The sequence below is a fragment of the Cucurbita pepo genome, chromosome LG01 (genome assembly GCF_002806865.2).
Source record: "Cucurbita pepo subsp. pepo cultivar mu-cu-16 chromosome LG01, ASM280686v2, whole genome shotgun sequence".
NCBI lineage: Eukaryota > Viridiplantae > Streptophyta > Magnoliopsida > Cucurbitales > Cucurbitaceae > Cucurbita > Cucurbita pepo.
Genome location: NC_036638.1, coordinates 10,410,417 through 10,435,090, shown reverse-complemented (window position 1 = coordinate 10,435,090; position 24,674 = coordinate 10,410,417). Strand labels below are relative to the sequence as shown.

General features: G+C 36.2%; 1 protein-coding gene across 4 annotated transcripts; it reads right to left on the bottom strand.

Annotated features, from left to right (window-relative positions):
• Positions 1-2,145: 2,145 nt before the first annotated feature.
• Positions 2,146-19,926, bottom strand: LOC111779783. 4 transcript variants are annotated; one of them, XM_023659943.1, is made up of 15 exons: positions 19,388-19,741; positions 18,242-18,772; positions 16,821-17,984; positions 16,408-16,735; positions 14,569-14,824; positions 14,272-14,488; positions 13,799-14,142; positions 13,157-13,684; positions 11,711-12,926; positions 10,979-11,326; positions 9,743-9,980; positions 4,339-9,377; positions 4,105-4,247; positions 2,666-3,779; positions 2,146-2,427 (listed from the first exon to the last, which is right to left on the bottom strand). In XM_023659943.1, exons 1-14 carry the CDS (start codon positions 19,508-19,510, stop codon positions 2,675-2,677), a joined length of 11,580 nt encoding a protein of 3,859 aa, XP_023515711.1. In that variant the 5' UTR covers positions 19,511-19,741; the 3' UTR covers positions 2,146-2,427; positions 2,666-2,674. The 4 variants fall into 4 exon arrangements, with proteins under 4 accessions (XP_023515711.1, XP_023515702.1, XP_023515720.1 ...); XM_023659934.1 differs by having other exon boundaries at positions 2,146-2,602; positions 2,841-3,779; XM_023659952.1 differs by lacking the exon at positions 19,388-19,741 and adding an exon at positions 19,752-19,926 and having other exon boundaries at positions 2,146-3,779.
• Between the last annotated feature and the right edge of the window lie 4,748 nt (positions 19,927-24,674).

The following is a 24,674-nucleotide window of genomic DNA, read 5'->3' as shown; positions in this document are numbered from 1 at the left end:
AAAAAAAAAAAAAAAAAAAAAAAAAAAAAAAAAAAAAAAAAAAAAAAAAAACACGAGTAATGGGAGGATTGATTTGAGTGGATTGCAAAAGCAATAAAAAGAGAGAGGTAAGTTTTTGAAGAACTTTGTCTTTGGTGGTGGAAAGCAGTTGAAAAGGTTTCATTTTATTTTTTGAAAAAGGTTTGAAATTCAGTTCACGAAAAGTATTTGAAACTGGTTAGGAGGCTACTAAGCCCAGGGGGTGCTCAAGGGCCAAACCCAGCACACCCATTAGGACCAGCCACTCGAAACGATGAGCAAAGGTCTAATAGATGGCTCAACGGAGAAAAGACATCCATAGGTCAAAGCAAAGATTTCCTGACCGATTGTATTGACTAAGTGGAGAATGGTATAAGTGGTGGAGTCCATTCACATGACGATGTACGAACCTTATCATGGATCCCATAACCCAACCCGACTTGCCAACTAGATTCGTAGATTAATTTTAAACTATCTCATCCAATAGCAAATATAAAAATAAATGTTTTCTATTAAATTATTTAATGATGTATTAATTTTTACCTAAGTTTTTCGTTCTATTCAAATGCCGGTTGCAATTTTAACATTAAACATTTTTTAAAAAATGTTGTCATTTATTATTATTTTTTTAAAAAAAATATTCTCATATAAGAGTCGTATGACTTCTCATGTTCTTGCCATCAATGAGTATAAAAATACTCCATAATTAAATCTACTTTTAGGCTCTCATCAATACTTTTCGTATTTAATGTTTCTTAAGCTATGACTCAATCAGGGTCCTAGAGTCAACCAATTCCATGACTCGAGTTCTTTGCTAGCCCTCTCAAGCTCTTAAGGTTCATGTACCTTACTTAATCCTATTTCAAGGGCGTAAGTCACCCATTGAAGTGTATTTAGCCTCTCATTTTCTACCCTCCATGATCCATCTAGCCTTCATGCTTCTTGTGAATAAGTCGAGGTGCCCTGTCTTGTCTTAGGTTCTAGGGAAGTCTAATAGATATGGAGGAGTCGCCACTCGCTTATAAGTAACCTATCAGTCTCCCGATATCTCCACACGTGTTTACTATTGAGTACTAGCTAGAAGCTCCTCTAATGGCACCTAATGAGCTTTCTATCCTCATGCCATTTCAGACTCTTAAATAGTACTAGACTTCTCATTAAGTACAACTAGAGTTCCCTCGTCGCCCACATTCATCGCTGCAGTTACTTTGTACAAGACCGCCGCCGCTGCTACTGTTGTTGTTATCATTCAAAAGGAGAAAACCCTAAGTTAAGTTGAAAGTTGACGGGACGACTCCTAAAGTTGAACTACTTTTAGAGAAAGATGGAATCAAACCCAATCTCTACATAAGAGGACAGTGAGTAATAAAGCCCTACGACTTTTAGAACCATGGTATCATATGACTCTAGTAAGAGTTGCATGTTGTCTATATTGGGTAGCCAACCATTAATGATCACATATGGTAATTGCTGTTAATTATTTTTGTGGTAAGGGTTGCACATTGTGTGTATCAAATAATCAATCATTAATGGACTCTAAAGAACGATGGCTGAAAATTATTTTTCTTGAGTAGATTACAAGTTGTGTGTTTCGAGTATAGATTACAAGTTGTATGTTTCGAGTATAAATTACAAGTTGTGTATTTCGAGTAATCAATCATTAGAGTCTCTCAATCTTGATTGAAATACTGTATAATGGTTTGCATATCTGACCCTAGGGGAGTGTCTTATGGTTTGCATATCTGACCCTAGGGGAGTGTCTTAGTGAGTATTTCTAATACTCACCATGTTTTTAAAATGATCTTCAGGTAAGGGCAAGATCAAAGCATGAAAGTGACGACAAGGTAAGAGAAATTAGTCATGACACAACTCGATCAGTTTTATGTTTTAAAATTTCCGTATTTGCATTTATTTACTTGTTTAAACTGTGTTAAAACTCTTTTGCTGTACCAATAATTGAATGTTTAAAGAAGGGGAAATTCAATTAGCGACAACCACAGACAGATAGCTTTCATACACTAAAGGAGAAATTATGCACTGGTCTCATTACTTGTATAAGATAACCTGAGGCATTTTCTTCTTAACTAAGCCATTCTTTAACCCCTACATCAATAGTAAAGAGTTTACTTCGCCAATATCAAAGCCATTTGACTATATGCATTATATTATACAATCAAAGTTCTCACATATGTACACGTGTGTATATATATATATATATATAAGAACAAGAAACGGAATAAGAACAAGTACCGATTGTCGTTGGGGCCCAAAATCTTCCTTGCTGAGACTTGATTTGTAGTCTTGTAAGATTGTGCACTTGAAAAGACTCGTCTATTTAAGTGCTCTTCAATGTTCGAATTTCATACAATTTTCTGTTAGTCTCAGTGTGCTTGGCTATGGACTTGTGATCTTGCAACTCTATTTACCCTTCTCAGCTTTGATATCCTTTTGTTTTAACTTTTTCTGTTCAAGTTGCAACGGCTGTGATGACTCTTTAGCTTCTGACAAGTTATTGAACAATTTCATCTTATCCTCCTTCTTCACCTTCGAATCACTCAAGCATGTTGTTTCTTTTTGTACATATCTGAGATTCTGCTTGCCTTGCAACTTTTGTCCGGACTCTGCTTTGTTGACATGGACTTGTGATCTTGCAACTCTATTTACCCTTCTCAGCTTTGATATCCTTTTGTTTTAACTTTTTCTGTTCAAGTTGCAACGGCTGTGATGACTCTTTAGCTTCTGACAAGTTATTGAACAATTTCATCTTATCCTCCTTCTTCACCTTCGAATCACTCAAGCATGTTGTTTCTTTTTGTACATATCTGAGATTCTGCTTGCCTTGCAACTTTTGTCCGGACTCTGCTTTGTTGACAACGTTCTTCGTGTCTTTCTCAGTCTTCACATCATTCTGGGTTGCAATTTCCTTTTTGGCAGACACAACCTTTGGCTTAAATTGTAACTTGTTTGAAGAGCCTTTAGCTGTTGGCATGCCATGGACATGTGCAACTTTCATCTTATCCCCCGTCTTCTCGTTTTGTGATGCTTTCTTCTTGCACACTGCCTCATTCTTTGGTTGAAACTGCAATCCTTGTGAAGATCCTTTAGCTGTTGACATGTTATCGGCCACTTTCATCTTATCCTTTGTCTTTGTATCACTTTGGGATGTTGGTTCCTTCCTTACCGACTCGAGCTTAGGTTGAAACTTCAAGCCTTGTGAAGCCCCTTTAGCTGTTAACATGTGATCAGCAACTTTCATCTCATCCTTTGTCTTTGGATCATTTTGGGATGTCGGTTCCTTCCTTACCGACTCGAGATTAGGTTGAAACTTCAACCCTGGAGAAGATCCTTTAGCAGGTGACATGACATGGGCGACTTTCATCATATCCTCGGTTTTCATACCATTTTGAGATGTGGTTTCCTTGTACACTGTCTTGAGCTTAGGTTGAAACTGCAACACTTGTGAAGACCCTTGAGCAATTATCTTCTTATCCTTAGTCTTCGTATGAGATGTCGTTTCCAGCTCGATCTTAGGCTGAAAATTCAACACTTGTGAAGATCCTTTGGCTGTCAGCATCTTATTTTCAACACTCATCTTGTCACTCTCTTTGCCCTTCCTTTCTCTTGCTCTCTCCCTTCTGGAAGCAGATGAAAGCTTGGCGCTCTGGCTTGTATTTCCATCCATGTTCCAAGTGTTTTTCTCTCGTTTTCCGCGCTCCAACTTTCTTGAAAGTCTTTCAATAGATGTAACAAGTTTAGGATCACTGAAAATAACAGGCAAACAACATGAAACACAGGTATCAGATTCGGAGCATCTATTATTCTAGTCTAATGCACAGGAAAATGAGCCTATTTGACTATGAAGGTTCTTATATAAGCCATTCGGAACATCCTCCATGGTCATTCATGTACTAAATATTAAATAATGAATCTACCCTATATATGTACTAATCATTACAGTGAATCTAACTCCAAGATATATCCAATGAACTTTTTTTTCAAAATCTGTCCATGTGTACTCGATGAATTAAATTTATTCATTAACAGATAAGCCTCTCTAGATGATGATGAGCTTTAGATGAAACTCACCTCATACGAACTGCAGGAGACATCTTCAGTTCATCAAGTATGCTTTTCACTCGAAAAAGTTCGGTCTCTCTGTCAAAAGAGCCTTTCTGACTAGATTTGGGCACTGAAGTATTTATACAATGAACTCTTTTCTTCAACTTCATCTGAAAAAATATTTAAGAAAAAGATACAGCTTAAAGGCAAAAATAATAGGAACAACAAAACGGCAGATAGCATTCAAATAAAAGATGTTACCTTCTTTAAGGCATTAGACTTCCTGCTCTTTGGATTCACCACCTGAGTATGTTTTTCTGATTTAATTGAATCAGAAATTGTGTTCGAGTTTGTTTTGATCATAATTTCTACTGCATCTCTGTTTTCATCCTCATTAGCATTATGCAGAACTTGTGAGGGTTCAGCGTTCAATAGAGTTGAACCATTGATAGGCTCAGCCTTCTTTCTGCCAGAAGGAGAAATAGATCCACAATTGTGATCATCCATGAGATTCTTTGCAAAAAGAAGTTTCCATATATCATCCTTCTTGCCAATTTTCTTCATTCTAAGGGAAATGGCTGCTGGAGCTACAGGTTTGTTGCATACACCTTTGAAACATACTTTGACTAGAGGATTCCTAATCTTCCAAGCTGCTTCTGCCATATAATTCAGGAAATGAAGGTTCTGCTTCTTTCTTTGCATAAAGAGCTTAGAGAAGGCCTCAGGTAATAGTGAATGCATATCAGGTTTGCCAATAAAATCATACAGCATGTTATAATACTTCCCCAAATTGGCAGAAAGTAAACACATAATGATGACAAGTCGCAACAGAAAAATGGGATAGTATTCTTTTGAGTTGATGTTGGATCTCTTTATCCATTCCCTTGCACCACAGTTATTGAAGAGAAGCTCATGAACCATTTTTGCTATAGAGTCAAACAAGGGTTCAGAAGATATTTCAGTACTCACCATGCTTTGTCCATGCCTGCCAGACCACTCCTCGCAGACAAGCCACTCAATGAATGAAGATCGAGTGGTATAGAAGCATCCTTGAGACATCGATATCAAAACAAATTGACGCTCGACTATATACAAGAAACAATCAGGTGACATATAATCGAACTCTTTCTTCCAGTTAACAAAAGTAAGCATCAAAGCCTCGTGCAACTGGTTGATCAGACCACCTTCTCCAGAAGCCTCAACAACTTTTCCAGCCACTGAACTTTCTGAAGTTTGTGAATTGAATGCATCAATTACTGCCTTCCACTGTAACTTCATACTGCATTTTCCAGCAATCTTATCATACACTCCAGAAGTTAGCTTCCCAGAACCTAAGAGTGCCATCACGACCTTTCCAATTTGTTCATATGATAATTGACTCTTTGAACCAATTATTTTCAATATGACTGCTTCAGTGACACTACAAGAAAGCTCAGTTTCTCTTAAAGTAATCATATTTTCAGTCATTGGTTCAGTCCAACAAAGACCAAACACATTATCAAAGAAATGATCAGCATATGATTCAAGATAATCATGCAGCTTCTTGTCATCATCAGGCAATTTGGCAAGGTTGTATGACAACAGAAAATTTGCAATCTCAAAGACACCAATGGCAATAGAACTTCGACGAAATCTAGATAAGGAATGAATGACAGAGAACCTGTAGCTGTTGCTTAAACATTCCAAAACTTTCATACCAATTGAAAGTAACTCTGTGTTCCAATAACTTCTAGCAGCAAGAGCGAACTGTTGAACATCCATGCTCATCAGCTTTCCATCTCTCTGAACAGAGTGATGGCTAATATGCATCATCCAATCAGCATCAGTAAATAACTGATAAGTGTTCTGATCGTCAAACTGCTTCCTCACACCCAAGTATTTCAAACAGAACCCCTCATAAATTATGAAGTCATCAACATTCTTGGTACCAAGTGACTCGAGATATTTAATGACGCCTAAGATATGATCCTTCCAGAGGTTCCAAAAGTGGGAAAGGGTTTCAATGGAAACCTGGCTCTGAGAGATTTTATCCTCTGCGTGTCTCAAGGGATCACTCACTATGACATCTTCCAAGTCATATGAGGAGGTGTTTGAACAAAGGTGAGCATCAAGAATGCGTCGAGCTGATAATATCTCACCACAGATGTTCTTATTTTCCCCGGAACTGCTCAAGTGATGTTTTATGTCTAACAAGCTATATATTCCATCAGATAGTATATCAGTCTCTAAACAAACATTTCTGTGGAACACATCAGAATTGAGCTTTGCAATTGATTTTGCTTTTGATAGAAGTTTCTCCTTTTGTTTAAACTGCTTCAAGGGCCATCCTTTGCTTTGGGTTGTCCATAGAGAGTTGGCTAGAACATAGAAGAGAATCAGTTCCACAGCTTCTTCAAGTTGGCCAGCCTTCTCTAACAAATCAACTTCGAGGAGAAGATCCCCTTTCTGCCTTGCAATGACAGCAGCCTCCATAAAATTTCCTGATACTACTTCCAGTGATATCAGCTCATCAAAGCAGGCCACAGATTTCAAAAATAAACGTTTGGAATCCATGGAATGAAAGGTTTTAACAAATTTCATCATAGTTCTCGTGTCTTGAAGCCTATGATAGTGAAGTGCACATTTTCTTAAAAAAGTAAACTTCAAATCTTCCAAATCATGAATATTACCTACTAAACTACCTTGGCCCAGATGATCTTTGCAGCACAAGACGAACTGCAGCCTAACGCTGGTAAAATTTTGCAACAATGTTCCGGTTGCAAATTTTAGAAACTGGGAATTCTTGAGAAAATTCTCAACTTCACAGAAATTAATGGCTATCATACTTTGACATAATTCAGAGGCATTAGAGGCAGTGGCAGAGAATGAATAAAGGGTCTTTAATTTTTCCAAGACCTTTATTCCAACCGAAAGCACTTCTGAACTCCAATATCTCCAGCCAGCAGATGTAAACTGGCACGCAGCAATGCCGATTAAGCCACCATTCCTGTGCAGGGATCCATTGACCACTTCTGTTGCCCAATCAGCATCAGGATTAAGCAAAAAGTACAGTGTTTCATGATTACTGTATTGCCTCCTTACACCAAAGTGAAACAAACAAAAATCCTGCTGACTCTCACAGTAACCATGAACATCTTCAATGTCAATAGAGCATAGATGATCAAGTATGGCATTGACACTATCCTTCCATAGATTCCAGAAATAAACCAGTGTTCCAAAAGACACCTGATTTTTGGAGATTGATTCTTTTGAATGCATTTCTAGATCATCCTCTGTCACATTTTCCCACATGTAATTCGACACATCTAGTTTAAGATGAGCATCTAAAATCTTCCAAACAGAAAGAATTAAACCTCTGAAATTTTTATGGCCCTTCGAAGCAGTTAGACTCTGTTCCATCTCATCCAAACCACTTACTTTCCCTGATAAGATATTAGCCTCTACAGAAATCATGTCATAAAATGATTCTGAATCACGTTTTGCAATGGACATCGTTTTCTCTAATAATTTCTGCTTGTGCTTGAACTCCTTTAATGGCCAACCTTTGCTTCTAGAAGTCCACAATGAGTTTGCATATATATAGAAGAAAAGAAGCAAGGATGCCTCTTTATAGTTTCCTGTCTTCTCTAGCAAATCAATTTCAAGAAGAAGGTTTCCTTGTGACACTGCAATAGCCAAAGCCTCTGAAAAGTTTCCTGCTTCCATTTCTAGGGACAAGAGTTCATTGAAGTAGTTGAAAGACTTCAAGAATGAACGTTTTGAATCCATAGAATAAAAGTCCCTGACAAACTTTAACATCGTGATGCTATCTTGTATTTTATGGAAGTGGAGCGCACAACTCACGAGATAATGTTGTGAGTTGTCATGTACAGCTTCAATCTCATTGGCCAGATCTACATTTGGAGTCTGGTGCAGTCTTAAAAACTGGATGGAAAGATACCCCGAGTCAAAAATTGTTGTCTGGTTTTTGTAGTCGATGGATGACTTGATATAATCGTCTTCTGTGAGGAACTTGGCCATTTGAAAAAGATGAACGGCAGTGAAAGCTTGAAAATAAAATGAGAGAGAGCTATTGACAGAGAGCATATGGAGATTTTTTAATTTGGATAAAATCTTCAACCCAACAGAAGATATTTCTGATAACCAATAACTCTGTGCAGCTGCAACAAACTCTCGAGAATTGATGGTAACAAAATTTTCGTTGCCTTCAAAAGATACTGTCCTAGCCCATTCAGCTTCAGGGTCAACTAAATGGTAAATACTGTTCCCATAATTTAACTGCTTCCTCACACCCAAGTAATCTAGACAGAATTGTTCATAGCTTGCATAATCACTGTTGATTTGGCTTTCAGGAAGTTGCAGATACTCTAATATGCTCATCACATTTTCTTTCCAGAAGTTCCAAAAGTAAACCAGTGTCTGAACTGAAACCCGGTTACGGGAAATTGTTTGCTCCACATGTTCTCTTAAACTTGTCACTATTTTATTTTCCCATATATATTTGGAGGTGCCGGAAGAAAGATGAGCATCAAGAATTCTCCAAGCAGACAGAATTTCACCTCTGAGATTTCCATGCCTGTGGGAGGAACTCCAATTCTGCTCCATCTCGAACAGTGTTCTTGTCTGATTTGATAAGATATTGGCTTCAGTAGTAACATAATCATAGAAGCTGTCTGACTCATTCATTGCCAGTATCTTTGCTCTGGTTAAAAGTTTCTCCTTTCTCTTAAATAACTGAAGTGGCCAACCTTTTTTTGAACATCCCCACAAAGAACTGAAAAGCACATGTTGCAATATGAGCGATGACGCATCTTTCAAATTTCCAGCCTTCTCTAAACGATGAATCTCAAGTAAAGTACCCTCTTTCTTCATTATGATATTAGTATCCTCTTCTACGTCTTTCTCAAGCAACAATATTTTCTCAGAGAGACCTAAAGTCCTAAGGAATGAACATTTTTCATCCATGGAGTCGAAGATGTCAACAAATTTTAAAATGGAACGAAAATCTTGAAGTTGATGATAATGCAGGGCGCCTTTCTGCAGAAACACATGCCAGATCTCTTTGAAATCTAGACATTTTTCAATTAGATCATCATCATCATCACAATGTTTCCTCCAGCTGCAGACCACTTGCAACCCCATGTCAAAAAGATTTGCAACAGTGCAGACATTCAAGAACTTTAAGAAGAATCTACCCCTTGAATATGCCTCAGCCGCTAATTCGTAGCATTCAGCCAACATATAACAATCACCAGCATCTTCTAACTTTGCTTCTCCACATTTTTTTGAATATATGTAAGCTACATCAAATAATTGAGACATTAACAAGATATTCAAGATGGGCACACATCATATACTTAAAAGCAAGAGAAATGAAAAGAAAAAAACAAAAAGAAAAATAATACTTTTTGTTGATATAAAAGAGGTCAAATAAAAACAATGATATTTATGCAACAGAAGTGAAAGTGAGACAGGAAATAATATAAAAATAAGGCCAAGTTAAGGAACCCCACTAGTGCTGTGTCTCTCTATTTTTAATAAATATTCTCAAACAAACTATCTTACTAATCATCATATTATCCCTTCCTTACCATCTAGTCCTATTGGATTCCTAAATATGATCCTTGAACAGTCTTAGACTTTAAACAAGATTGAAGTTACGTACCTGCTGTTTGATATTCTTTTAACTCAATGAAGCACTTAGCAGCAACCTCAGCACGATCCATAGAAATATAAATTTCAGCAGCTTCCTGAAGGGCATTACGAGCCATTTGAGGATTTGAACCATCCAATATGCAAGCAGTTGCACGAAGAGAAGCAGCCCTGGCCCATGCTCTTCTAAGTCTGTCGTCAGCTCTTTCAAAGCACAGAGATGCTGCCACATAAACACCCTCACAAAAGAACTGCCACAATGTATAAAAAGGAAGCACAAAAGATGAGAAGTTTTAGCTAACACAAAAGATGAACTTGCAACAGACATGAGGATAGAATCTATGTGTAGCTAACATTTCAACATCCTAACAAACCAATACCAATAGTATATGTATTTGTCCATGTAGATAAAAAAGGACAGTTCAATGTAACTAAAAGTATTTCCAAATTCATATAAATTAATCCAATGTGCTTATACACAAAACTCTCACTTCTTATTATGCTAGGAAAAAGTCTTCAGCCTCTTTAAATACTTCCTCATCTGATACAATACATGGAAAAGTCCTGACTAAAAATGCACTCAATTTGGAACCTTCAGGTCAGGATCCCTGGGATTAGTGCTCCAAATGAGAAGGTTTTTGAGCCATTTCACTTCCTTTGGCCATCAATTCATCTCCTACTTTTGTTGATAATCATCTTTCAAAAGAAGTTAGAAATTCAACAGAAGGGGAATCGACAAGGCAGATTTCCTCGAGAATGAAGTGGAGTCAATAAGGATTCCTTAGTGAGTATTAGTAGTGATGACATGGAGATCACTTTTCCAATTGTCATCGAGCAAGATAAAATTTCTACTGATGACATGGAAAAGCCAAGTGCTCGTTTATTTATAATTCTATGTATTTTAGGATACATTCTTAGACTCATTCAAGCTTATTTGGTCAATCTTGCATGTGGCGTGATTCATATCTCAAACAAAGAAGGATCTTCCATGTCTCAAGATATTAGACCAAAAGGTTATCCAGTTTTTAATATCCTCGAATTGATTTTCAAATTCGTTTTGAGATTTTTAGATTAGATTATTATGGGTGTTGTTAGTTGGCAAGATTATTGGATCCACTCCTCAAGAGTTATATAACAAAAATCTAGATTCCATATGAAGGGTATTTATAGTTATTAGAATATTCAAGAGGATATTTGTAACCAGTAATCCAACTTTATTTATCATGCAAGCTGGAAAGTTTTATCATACCTCAAGCCCCAGCGAGCTCCACTCCTCCTTCGTACTTGGGGCCTTCATTGTTTGTATGATCGAGTAATCCAATGTCTTGACTTGAATATAACATAGTTTTTTCCAATAGTCAACAATCGGATTGGGAAACTCCTGGCTGTCTTCATAAATCCATAATCTTTGCCTAGAACGTGTAATTGCTATATGTAGTAACTTTAATTCCCAACATAAGTCCATATGTACTGGTTGATTGAAGTTTGGAGAATTGGGAGCAATTTCAAGCATGTCTTGCTCGATCATGTATTGATATATGACGCTCCACTGATGTCCCAGAGGTGATGAGTTGAAAAAATTGTACAGCAGAACATCCTAAAACGAAAAGGAGAAAAAAAAGAACTTCAATATACAAACGTGACATAAAGTTCGACGATAAATTTGGCAAGACATAGATTCTATTCTGAAAAAAAGGTAACTGTCTCAATAACTAATAAAGTTACTCCAATCTCGATCCCATTCATCTTGTGCAATTGATTGACTATAGCGAAAACAGAACTTACCTATGACACTTATATGGAGTAGATTTTATAACCTGAGTTTTCAGGTTTTGAAATGCCTGAGGTGATAAATCATCCAAACTTGAGACAACTCTTAGAAGCCAGATATATCATCAATTCAAATATCAAAAGAATGGCTATGAGTGACAGTGACTTCTTAGAAAATTTATTAGAATTCAAAATAAGAACTAATACTCACCTGAAACTCCAAGGACTGACACTCCATAATTGTGAGGACAATTGCTTGATTCCGTACAAGATTAGAGATCCCATCCCTGGCATGCTCATCTCGAACCAGGATGACCTGTTTTGCTCCAAATTCACGAGTATCTGCAGGTATATTTCCGGTCCCTCCAAATAACAGTGTCATCATATTTTGTCCTTTGCCATTCTCAAGAAGAACTGGAGTTTCAAAATTACCAGAACTCATTTCACTTGTTTCAGGGCACAGTATATCAATACAGTGAGGAAAGAAACGAAAAAGAAGATCTGTAACACTACTAGCTAATTGGAGAATTTTAGGTTGTGTATGACAATTCTGATTCATATGAAGAATGTCAGGGATTTTCAATAACCCTGCGCCAATGTCTTTTTCATCAGTTTTTACTCTTGATATGAATTCCTTGTAGAACAGAAATCTTATGTCGTGGAACCTGAAGTCAATACCCTTGGCAATCGTTTGAGCTGTATTACTTGAAAAAACAAAGCCTGAACTGACATTTCCACACAGGTATTTCAAAAGAGCAATTTCCATCATAGTAAGAGCTTGTACTTCATCCACGTAGACATAATCCATTTGGTCACCTGTATACTGAGAACACTTCAACCGATGATGAAGATCAATGACTAGATCAGCCAAATCATATTCCCCTTTTTCATTCTTCATCCTTTCATAGTCTAAAAATATATCATAAATTCTTTCTCTTTGCTTCCAGCTTAATGTAGACCGACCCTTTGCAAGTCGAGTATAGTCTAGCTTACTAAGTCTACCATCAGGAGTTTCCTTTGCTCCTAATCCACCTTTTATCTGGGAAATGATTTCATTGAAAACCATAACAGCATCGAGGTTGTTGGTTAGACAGCCATCAAAATAGGACCAGTAAGATGAAGCAAATTTTTTAACAGTTACTTCTTTTGATTCTATAAAATTATAGGCAGCAGTTGATAATGGATCTCTGGGCTTGCCACAACTAAGTTTCCACTGTTTCAGGAATCTAACCAAGAATGAATCTCCCACAGTTCTATCAACCATTATCAAGAACTTTCGAAATGTTATCACGAGAGGATATGAGCTGAATGGAATACCATCGAAGCTATTTGGAACATCCAAGAGATCTTGAGCATCATCCATATCCATCACGCCAACTTTGTTAAATTTTTGGTTCTCTTCTAAAATGTTCCCACCAGTGGAAATTCTGCATATTGAAGAAACCTTCTATTATGGGTTAAACATATAAAGCATGATTTGGTGATGGTAAAATTAGAATATGTCAGAAACATAATTTGAGATAGCTCAAGAAACAATATGAGACCGTACTTTGTGGTGAATTAAATACAAAGAAGAGGGAAGATCTAATCTCCTTCTCTAATGCATTTTTCAAGAAAGGTATGACTCTAAGACAAGTACCAGAAATTTGTCACAAACCTTTTCAAGTACGAAAGGTGCTCCTTTACAGCTTGGCATTGTTTAAGAGTGGCTGTGATGAAAAGCTGACGCAGGACAGTCCTATCAATCTTTTTGCATGCCTCACCATCATCATTTCTATAACCTACTTCTGCATTTTCTCTCGTTACCTGACTACATCCCCCGGAATGGATCTGCTGCTGTTGTTCTCTCATAAACAGTTTTATTGTCAAAGCTGCGGTTTTTCCTGAATCAGGCCTTCCCATTATGAAGGCACTGGTAGGAAAAAGAATTATCTCCAATTGTTCATCTTCCACTTGACATGGGAGATCCAATTCTTTACTATCATGTCTTGAAAGCAAGTGCTTTGCTTTTAGATAGGATAAAGATTGAAACTTCATCTGCAGCAAATTCTTTTTCAGAGTGCTATTCTTAATGTCATCACTGTCAGCTTGCAAACTTAAAATGGCATCGAGCTCAGCTTTCATGTGATCCTTATACATAACAACATCAAGAGAAGCACTCCATGTGATTGGAAGCTCAAGATCCCTGGAGCCATATAACAGAAAATTATGTGCGGCCAACATCATCCAATTGGTAAGTAACTGAATGGAAAATCTTTTTCACGCTGTTCACATTTAAAATGAAAAGATAAGGATGTACCCTTTATGAGACTTTGCTTTACAAAGATTTAGAAAGTCATCAGTATACAACTCATGTATGTTGGAAAGGCATTCAACTAGTACTTTTACATCCGCCAAAGGTTTGATATCCCATATCTTCAGAACTTGTTTGTACTTTGAATCCTTCTCAATATCCAATGAGTACACGATGAACAGACCTTCAACTTTAACACTTATTATGTTAGAACATTTGGTATTGGAGACGCTGTTAGCTTCTGGGCGCCAGCCACAGGCAAGCCTCAGCAAAAGAACAATAATCGACTTCTTTTGGTTGATCGAGACCACTTTCTGGAATGATGCCCTAAAAGAATCACTTAGAAGAACCTGAGATTACCAGAAGATAACTTCGTTTAAGCACATGAAAAATCAATTTGAATTTGAAAGAACATACATATCAATATTTAGCAACGAAGTTATCTTAAACAATGACATAGAGTATTAGAAGAAACATACCTTCCACTGGACAAGTTTAAATAGTACACTATCCTTGTTGAGTAAATCATCAAGCTCAAGGAGCACTTTCTTGACCCCTATGATAGCATCTGCCAAGTCTTTGTCTTCCTCAGCATTAAAATAACATTGACGATCCTTGGCATTAGAAACTACAGATTCCCATTCAGAATTACTATTTCCCAATGTTGTTGCATCTCCCACAATCCACAGACAGTGTCTATAAAGAATAAAGATTCTAAAATGTAAAAAGTAAAAAGAAATTAAATATTACCAATACATACATGGAGGATAAAATACCTAGCTCTTGTTAAAGCCACATTGATTCTCTGTGAATTGGAGATGAACCCAATATTGCTTCTCCTGTTGGATCTGACAGTAGTTAATATGATCACATCCTCTTCACCACCTTGGAAATCATCCACAGACTTTACTTTTACAGTAAAATTACCACTCTTCTCATATTTATGTCCAAGCCTGCTCTGAATTGCTGAAACTTGTGCAGCGTAGAAAGAGATTACACCAACGTTGAGCCTTGTCTTGGCTTTCCTCCATGCTGCGTATGAAGGAAACCCACATCATTGATGAGTGAAAGCAAGAGAAATTATATAAAAATAATAATAATAAATAAATAAAATCATCTACAACAAAGGATCTACTGAAAATCCAAAACCTATCCGAAAGAGCATAAAGAAGATTTCTAAGTAGTTATTGCAAGCAATAAACTAAGAAATATATTTATTTAAAAAATCCATCAAGTAGAAAAAGCCCTAAACCCTATGAAGATTTCCTCGATTTGATACTTTCAGGAAAGAGCCAAGTTGTAAGCAATTTTTTCAGTTTCTCAGTATCAATAATGCCAGTGCAATTTTCAATATCGTTAAGACTACAATATCCACAATAATTTTGCATCATCAACAAGAAGCATTATTGCTATTGTGACCTTTGACTATAAAAATAAAATCCAACAAAAGGAGCTAAGACAAAGACCATACTNAAAAAAAAAAAAAAAAAAAAAAAAAAAAAAAAAAAAAAAAAAAAAAAAAATCAATATGAACTAATCAAACAAAATTGGAAAATTATAAAAGATCTTAGAGAACACGCAAAAAGAGGAATTGAACCTAACAATGGATCACACCACTTTCCAAGGCCTCACAATTTCCCTTTTTTCTTTCTTTCTTTCTTTTAACCAAATTGTAAAATTGCATCTATTTCACCTACACATGAATGCAATGCCTTTGGATGAACCACAATTCAGAATGAAATATTCAAATTCATGAGAGCTTGAACTTAAGCCACATCCCTATCATCATTAGTTTACAATTCTGATCATATAAATAGTAGTGTAACACCCTAAACGAATAACTGGTTAAAATTGAAAATGTATAAATTATAAAGCAATATTATAGATGAAAACCCTTGCATATAGCACTAAAAACATAGGAGATTATGGCTTAGTTTGAGATTGAAGTTGTTTCAAAATATTTGTGGGCAAATGTGCTTTTAGAAAAATCAGTTGTAATATGTGATAAATTAGTGTTTACTAAATTTCAGTTTTAAACCTAAAAATGCTTGTTTGATAAATCAATACTAATATTGTTGTGGTTTTTCCTAGGAAGCACGAACTCTAGGCTCCAGACATGTATCCAACACACTAAAAAACAATTTTTTAGTGAAATATCTTGTGTGTTTACAGTAAATTTACATGTTTTTGTCTATATAGAATTCTTAATATATCAATATGTACACGGATTCTATAAAAAAAATAATAATAAATAAGGAGTCCCTGACATATCCACGTCAACGAATCTTAGGATTTTGCTATAATAACCATAGTAGATATATCATTCAGATAATTCAATATTAATATTTAATATTGCATTTATTATAAGTTAATTATTTAAAATTTGCATGATTTAAAAGGCAAATTATTTTGTTTGACTTGGGAAAAAAAAGCATAGGCAAGGAAAGAATTGGAATTTCAAAAACTTCGTTAGAGAACATGACAAATTTTTAAGAAAGCTGTTATCTAGAGGATTCTGTAAATTAGAGTAAATTGAAAAAGTGATTTTAGATAAATTAATAAATAATCAATTTACCAAGCATGCTAAACCTGATGTCTCAATTGTATCAACATACCTTTGTAAAGTTTTTCAATTATTTTGATCACAACAGCTACCTCAACAGTATTCTTCTTGCTGTGTCCATCATCGTCCCCTTCTTCTTTCCCAACAGAAACATTTAAGAAAGTATACGGACCAAACATTGGACTTGAAATATAACGCTTCTTGTGTACTTTATCCTTGACAAGAGGAGCATCTAGAATTTGATTACTGTAAAATTTGGAATTTGGAAAGCAGCTTATTGATGGATGCATTCTGTATTGTGTGTTGAGCAAATGCTTTGAATGTCCTAATAAACTCAGCCGTTCAAAAAGACTTCTACCGTATCCAGCTGCATCACAAACCTAATAAAGAGAAGATTAGATATTACGTGTGATTTCAATGACAAACTATATTGGAATGCCAATATAGACGATCAATTGAGCATACCTGGCTACTAACTACTGCTGGTAATTGGCGCTCATCACCAATAAGAATAGCATGCTTTAATCCAGGAAGCTGCAATGGTACAATCGATTCACATTCCTTCAGCTGTGCAGCTTCATCAATGATTAACAAGTTAACTGGGTCCATTTTCATGGATTTCAATTGGAATGAACTGGAAGCAGTGCAAAGAATCAGAGAGGCCCTCTGGAAACAAAACTGTTTCACAGATTTTTCGTTTGGTGTACTTGGAAGTTGAAGTTGATCCAGAGAAGCCTGAAGAAATCTGAGAATTGAGAGGCACTGGCTCCTCAAATGTAAGAAGGTTGCTTCCATTGAATAATTTGGGAAGCGCATAAATACTTCTGAACATGAAAACAGAATCTCCATTTGCTCTGATGTTACATTGTCCTGGGATAAGAGCGTCCCAAATGAATCTACCAAGTTCAGAAGGATCTCTATATTCTGAAAGTTATGCTCCAGGATGAATTGTTTGGGAATATGTGTTATCAAAGTTTGAAGACAACCACGGACTGCCAAAGCGGTAGTTTTGAATTTTTCCCTTATGAACCCAAGGAATGAAGAGACCTCAACCCCATTATCACCTTTCTTCTTGTCACTTCTGCTCGTGTTTACATTAGACTCCAAAAAACTTTGATACTCAGAGTTGCTACTTTCAAGAAGTTTTATCAGAGAAGTAATATGACACTTCCAACCAGATTGTCCAAAACACTCGAGAAGCCTGCCAACACGATAATCTAAATATATTTCTTCGAGTTCAGAACTAACTTTCAGCCGATCCTTATTCCCAAATATGAGCACGTCTCCCAAAGAGCATAGCACACCACCTTCTTTGGATGATTCTCTCAACAACTTTACAACTCGAGAGGCCAACTCTGTAATAGCCACATTTGTTGGTGCACAGGCAAGAACTCTTTGTTTCATTTCCAAAATTGACCACAGCAAGAAACTGATAGTTTTAGTTTTTCCTGTACCAGGTGGACCCCATATAAGCTCCACCGAAGGTTTGTGGTCACAAAGTGTCTTGCAGACACAACATAGCACAGCTTCTTTTTGAGAATCATTCAACACAGAAGATAAGCTTGCCCCCAATTTTTCAGCACAGACAACATTATTAGACAAAGAGCATTTGTTACAGATTTCATCACCCTGACATCAGAAATGAACAAATTAATTGCTATTTATTGAAATAGTTTCGTTTTCCCCAAAATTGTGTTTAAAGAAAGTTTGGACATGAAAAAACCAAGTAAAAGGCACATAAATGTAAAAAGTTCCCATAACAATTGGAGATATTTCAAGAGCTTCCAATTCTTTTGTTGTTTAAAAGTTTCGTGCTCCGAGGGCCCAAACCAATCAGAAGCTAATGAGGTAATAGGTGAACATCTTAATTCAGGAAAAGTTATTACCATTGAATTTTTGCTAAGTACATGCTTGATAATCTTCACGTCTTCAGAAAAGTGTAAACAATTCCATATTCTCACGTTGGTTGTGACATTCATCAGAAAAACGATAAAGAATTCTTTTGACATGCCCTGTTCACCACTGATATTTTTGGATACATTTAGTTTCAGATGAGTAGAGCATCCATTGTCAGTGACGTTTTGAACCCAAGCAAAAGCCCAGGTCCTTGTTGAGCATTGCAAATTCATGACATTTTCCGGCTTATCATCCAGTATGAGAAAGATATCCCCTGGCAATGTTCTATAAGGCTCCTTCTTACTATTGTTCGTTGTATTTCTCCAAGTATCAACGTTGACATTTAGTAACAATTTGCCGCTAGATTTTCGTTCCTCAACAGAGATCAGCTTAGCAAAAGGAGCTCTATGAATTGCCTTCAAACTTGAAGACAGTTCTGCTCTTGTTTCTTCTAACAAAGGAAAGAGATAAGACGCAAGATATTGATGCACGGATTTAAACGATTCTGGAATATTTTGCACCTGCAATTTTGAACTCAAGAAAAAAATAAGCACCCATCAGGTCTGGTAATTTGACTTATTTCAACAGATGAAACCAAAGATTTTACAGGAATGAAAAGGCTACTTCAATTTGCTATAACAAGTAATAGATCATGCACCATCTAACGAAGCTTACACGTTTAATGAAGTAAACAGAACTAGCTCGCAAGCCAGCTTGTCAATACATGCATTGATCTCATAAAACGAGTATTGAAAGATTGAAGTCGATAAACTAATAATAGTAGCATTTTAGCTACGGAACCTTGATTTTATGACCTCAAATAAAAGCATACAACTGATTTTATGGCCATAGAATTTAGGAATTTAATGAACACTGAACCACATCCCACAATCTCATTTTTGTCCTCCAAGTTTTAACAATGTTAGTAAAAGAAGATGCAACTTTTTATATATAATTCTTAAACTAGTTTAGATTTTCAGTTGGTCCAGCATCCACTGTTACCATTACAAAATCATAAGAACAATATAAAGAACTGGCAAAAGAGTGGCAGCTTATGACATGAGGGAAAGAGAAGAACCCAGAAAATAAAAAATAATCAGAATTCAGAAGATCAAAAGATCAAACAAGAACAGAACCTTGTCTTTATAGAAATCATCATATGATATATCTTCCAAAGTCAAAGAAAACAACTGATCAATGAGACCATTGAAACGTATTTTCTTAGGATTGATCATCTTTGAAGAGCCAGCTGATTCCATTTTCAGAAAAAATCTTCACTCACAAACTCCCTCAGCATCAAATTGAGACACAAACAATGAAACTGGGAAAATTGAACCTCGATCAACATTCACACCCTCTTAACGCTCACTTCGAATACTTCTAATCGAATCAGAAACAATGGGAACAAGTGAGGACGAAATAAGAGCAAACGCATTGATGAAGAAAACAAAGTAGACTAAAAATTGACTTGGAAAAGCCATTGAGAGAATAAAAAATGACCTCCATAGTACCATATGGGTCCACTTACGCCTTCTTTTTCCGCCTTTTCCGTACACAGAACTTCATTGATGATCTTTTCCGATGCTTTAACATCTTCAAATTGAAAGAAGACGTCATTTTCCGAGGCTTCACTTTGCAGCCTCGTTAAGGAACGCAACAGAGCTCTTCTTTCACACTGTACAACAAGTTTCTTAAGAACGAAGGAGAAGTCGGCATGTACGGACTACCCACTACTAAGTTTTTAAAAAACTACTATTATTATTTTTTTTTTTTTTTTTTTTTTTATATTATAAGGACATGTTTATTAAAAGGAAATGAAAATAAAATTAAAAAATAAAAAGTACTCTATCTAAAAAAAAATCCTAAACTTTTAAAAATCTCAAAATACCTTCAAACTTAAAATAATAATAATAATAAATAAATAAATAAATAAAATAAAAATAAAAGCTTTAAAATAATTTTGCGTTTCAAAAATGAACTTTAAAAAATAATATTAGAAAGTTGACAAAGTTTGTCAATAATCTACGAAATTTAATGGGTATTTTTATTAATTTAACTTTTATTTTATATACAATAATCTCGAAAAGAAAAATAGGAAGTGAAGATGTGTTACATGCGTGTTGTAGTGTTCGTTGAGATGGGTGGACTTGGAAGCTCCTTTTAGAATCATGAACGCCATCAACAATGGATCGTTACAAAGTGATAAAAATGTGAGGTTTGTTGCTTAGTGCCACAATCACATTCTTGTGGCAACGGGACAGCAATTGTGCGACACTTGTTCTAACATGGNCATCATATGATATATCTTCCAAAGTCAAAGAAAACAACTGATCAATGAGACCATTGAAACGTATTTTCTTAGGATTGATCATCTTTGAAGAGCCAGCTGATTCCATTTTCAGAAAAAATCTTCACTCACAAACTCCCTCAGCATCAAATTGAGACACAAACAATGAAACTGGGAAAATTGAACCTCGATCAACATTCACACCCTCTTAACGCTCACTTCGAATACTTCTAATCGAATCAGAAACAATGGGAACAAGTGAGGACGAAATAAGAGCAAACGCATTGATGAAGAAAACAAAGTAGACTAAAAATTGACTTGGAAAAGCCATTGAGAGAATAAAAAATGACCTCCATAGTACCATATGGGTCCACTTACGCCTTCTTTTTCCGCCTTTTCCGTACACAGAACTTCATTGATGATCTTTTCCGATGCTTTAACATCTTCAAATTGAAAGAAGACGTCATTTTCCGAGGCTTCACTTTGCAGCCTCGTTAAGGAACGCAACAGAGCTCTTCTTTCACACTGTACAACAAGTTTCTTAAGAACGAAGGAGAAGTCGGCATGTACGGACTACCCACTACTAAGTTTTTNTTTTTTTTTTTTTTTTTTTTTTTGTCCTTTTTATTTGTTTGTTATTATTTTTTTAAAAAAAAATAAAGGAAATAAAACAAAAAAAAACTATTGAGTTTAACTAATATTTACAAGGACAAAGTTCATTAAATTTAAATTTTGATAATCACCAAATTTCTATGGATCGAAGAACATTTTAATTTTTTATCCTTTCACGTATCTATTACCTGTTGAAGATTGGTGGGAGAGGAGTCTCGTATTGGCTGCTTAACGGAAAGATCATGTATTATCTTTATTAATATGAGGCATTTTGGGATCAAGTAAAACCACCAGAGTTCACGTGGTTTCTAACCATGAGAGTTTTATGCTCAGAGTGGACAATATCGTACCATTTTAGAAGTTTTTTGTTCTTAAGCTTACCCTGAGAAGCTCACCTCGACCTGTGTACCTCGAGTACTATGGGCCCGTAGTTTATATGGCCCAATAATCTACTTTTGTCGAAGTATTAACATATCATATTATAAGGACATGTTTATTAAAAGGAAATGAAAATAAAATTAAAAAATAAAAAGTACTCTATCTAAAAAAAAATCCTAAACTTTTAAAAATCTCAAAATACCTTCAAACTTAAAATAATAATAATAATAAATAAATAAATAAATAAAATAAAAATAAAAGCTTTAAAATAATTTTGCGTTTCAAAAATGAACTTTAAAAAATAATATTAGAAAGTTGACAAAGTTTGTCAATAATCTACGAAATTTAATGGGTATTTTTATTAATTTAACTTTTATTTTATATACAATAATCTCGAAAAGAAAAATAGGAAGTGAAGATGTGTTACATGCGTGTTGTAGTGTTCGTTGAGATGGGTGGACTTGGAAGCTCCTTTTAGAATCATGAACGCCATCAACAATGGATCGTTACAAAGTGATAAAAATGTGAGGTTTGTTGCTTAGTGCCACAATCACATTCTTGTGGCAACGGGACAGCAATTGTGCGACACTTGTTCTAACATGGTGAACAAATCAGTCATATGGAAGTCGAGCCTCAGGTCACGTTTGAGAGAAATGTTTTAGAAAATGTGGCGATGAAATGCATTGAAAATAATTTGAAAGAAATCAATGTTATAAGCTAAAAGCGAATGAGCAATAGCCATAGCTTTGATAGTATATAACCCGTAGTAATAATTGACAACTAGTCACATCCATTATAATACATTTTTAGGCATTTTAGGCTTGGCGGGTGTAGAAATGAGGTTGGTGAACTGTCGTACACCATAGTTGACACAACTAGAGTAATAAATATATAACTATACATGAAAGCAAGTAAGAGGGGTTTTGAATGAGCATGCAGTCATGGACAACACGTCTTGGACAAGGATAATCAGGACATCTAACACTGAGCCACGAGTAACACACATTGAACAAGCATGACTGTGATATCCTCCCCCACTCAATTGGATGACGTTCATGTCAACCGGCTCTTCACATCTTAGCAATGTAGGATGAGGTTGGCTTTAGGTCTCTGGACGTGCTTCCAGCTGATTTCTGACTTAATAAGTCGTTTCCAATATGCCAGAAATTGTTAAAAACCACTTATAGGTTTGTGAACTTTTTGCATCTTCTCAATCAGAATCTCTCCTACTTTCTTTGTGGTGGAACTCTTCTTCGTGGCGTGAGGTCGTACCACCTCATTGTGCCTTGTGTCTTTCTGGTTGGGATAGTAACGCTTCAAATGACTGACATGGAAAATAGGGCTAGTCCACATCCATAGGAGCAATTAGATCCTATATGATGTCTTCCCGGCCTTCTCGATAATTTTGACTGGTCCATAGTATTTTGTGGATCAATCGTTGGTTATTCCTGTGTTGAAACCAGTGTTGATCTGACCTCAACTTGATCATAACTCTCTCTCTATTTTGGAATTGTCATGGTCGACGCTTCCAATCGACCCTTCTCTTCATTTGTCTGAATGGTCTTCTCGAGTAAACATGAGTTACTTCGGAGGTTTGTCTCTATCTCCCCCACCAGTGGAGGTGTTGGCTTGGTGTCTCGACCTAGCATTTGGGTAACCACTAACAAGAGTCTCTGCGGGTTTAATGGACCGGACTTTCAACAAGTCACTTAACTATTTGTGGAACTCGACTATTTCAGGTTGAGACGTATGACACACATCTATGATAAGTGATGTCACCCCTGACACAAAATCAATCTCGTGATCTATTTGCCTAGGTGGAGTTAAATACTTTCTTGTCTTGCATCATAGTGTTTCTGTAGCGACCACAAGGTTTCTATTGGAGTTAGCTCACTCAAGCTCTCCTATAAACTATGACACCAACAACGAGTATAGGTGTTTGTCTGAATGATTGTTGGGTTGGACCCTGTTACTACTAAGCATTTTGCTAGGGGCTTGGAAATAACTTTATGTTCTAACAGGAAATTCATCCATAACACGATGTTGAAGTCATCCATCTTGACTATTACAAAATTGGTTTATTCATTTCAAGTTCTCATCTTAATCGGAGTTTTTTTAGAACTTCTAAAAGGTAAAACTGCTAAATTGACGACTTTCATCTTTCCTCTATCTCAATCCCAAAGGATGTTCAAGCGTTTTGCTTCGCTCACTGTTATGAAGTTGTGGGTGGCTCCAAAGTCGATAATGGTGTTCTTGGGCACTATGTGGTTAACCCAGGTCTCGACATACATAATAATGTGTTCCACTGTCTCTTCCACTCTCTTATGGAAAGTGAACAAGTGTTTAGCTCCCCGCGCAGGGTGTTTAACCTTCCCAACTAACCATGTTTTTTAGATCATTCCAAATTTTACTTGGAAGGCATAGTGTGTCGCCTTTTGTGGGCACTCGGTTTCTCGGTGGGCTCCCTTGCATAAGACTCGAAATATAAAAATGGATTGACACTCTATAATGACCCTTTTTGTGACTGCACAGCTATCAAATGCTCCTCCACCTTGACTGGCAAGCCTGAAAATATTTGAAAAAGAAAGGAAAAATTGGTGACTATAAAATACTTAGTATGCAACCTACTTGTAAGCTCTCATCGGATCCTTAACCTAGTAGATATCTATGAGCTTTACTCTAGGCTCTAGGAAGTTCAGACCTAGTCTCTATTGCTATCTGAGCATCTAGATTGCCTCAAAGTTCTGTGCGGTGCTTTAGCTATTCACTGACCCACTTTAGGAATGAGGGGGTGGTTCACCCTTTTCCAACAAGGCGTAGGTTTTCTGGGCGGAAAATCCCATATTCGCGGTGAAATACTTTTCTGTACTTAGACGTAAATAGCTTGCTTTGCTTAAGTGGTGTAAAACTAGTGTGATGAGTCTAGGTTTTACCTCTCAAAACTCTCTCTCTCTCTATTGGAGGCAGTATGGTGTGGGCTACCCTGCTCGTCATCCATGCAAGGTTAACCGATGAACCATTCCCACAGGACCATATAGTTACCTAAGATTGAAAGAGCAACCCTTGTGTTTGCCGCTACTAAGTTAACCTATTTGGCTCTATGTCCCCCCTCTCAAGGCGGGTTTAAACGCAAGACACCTTGTATA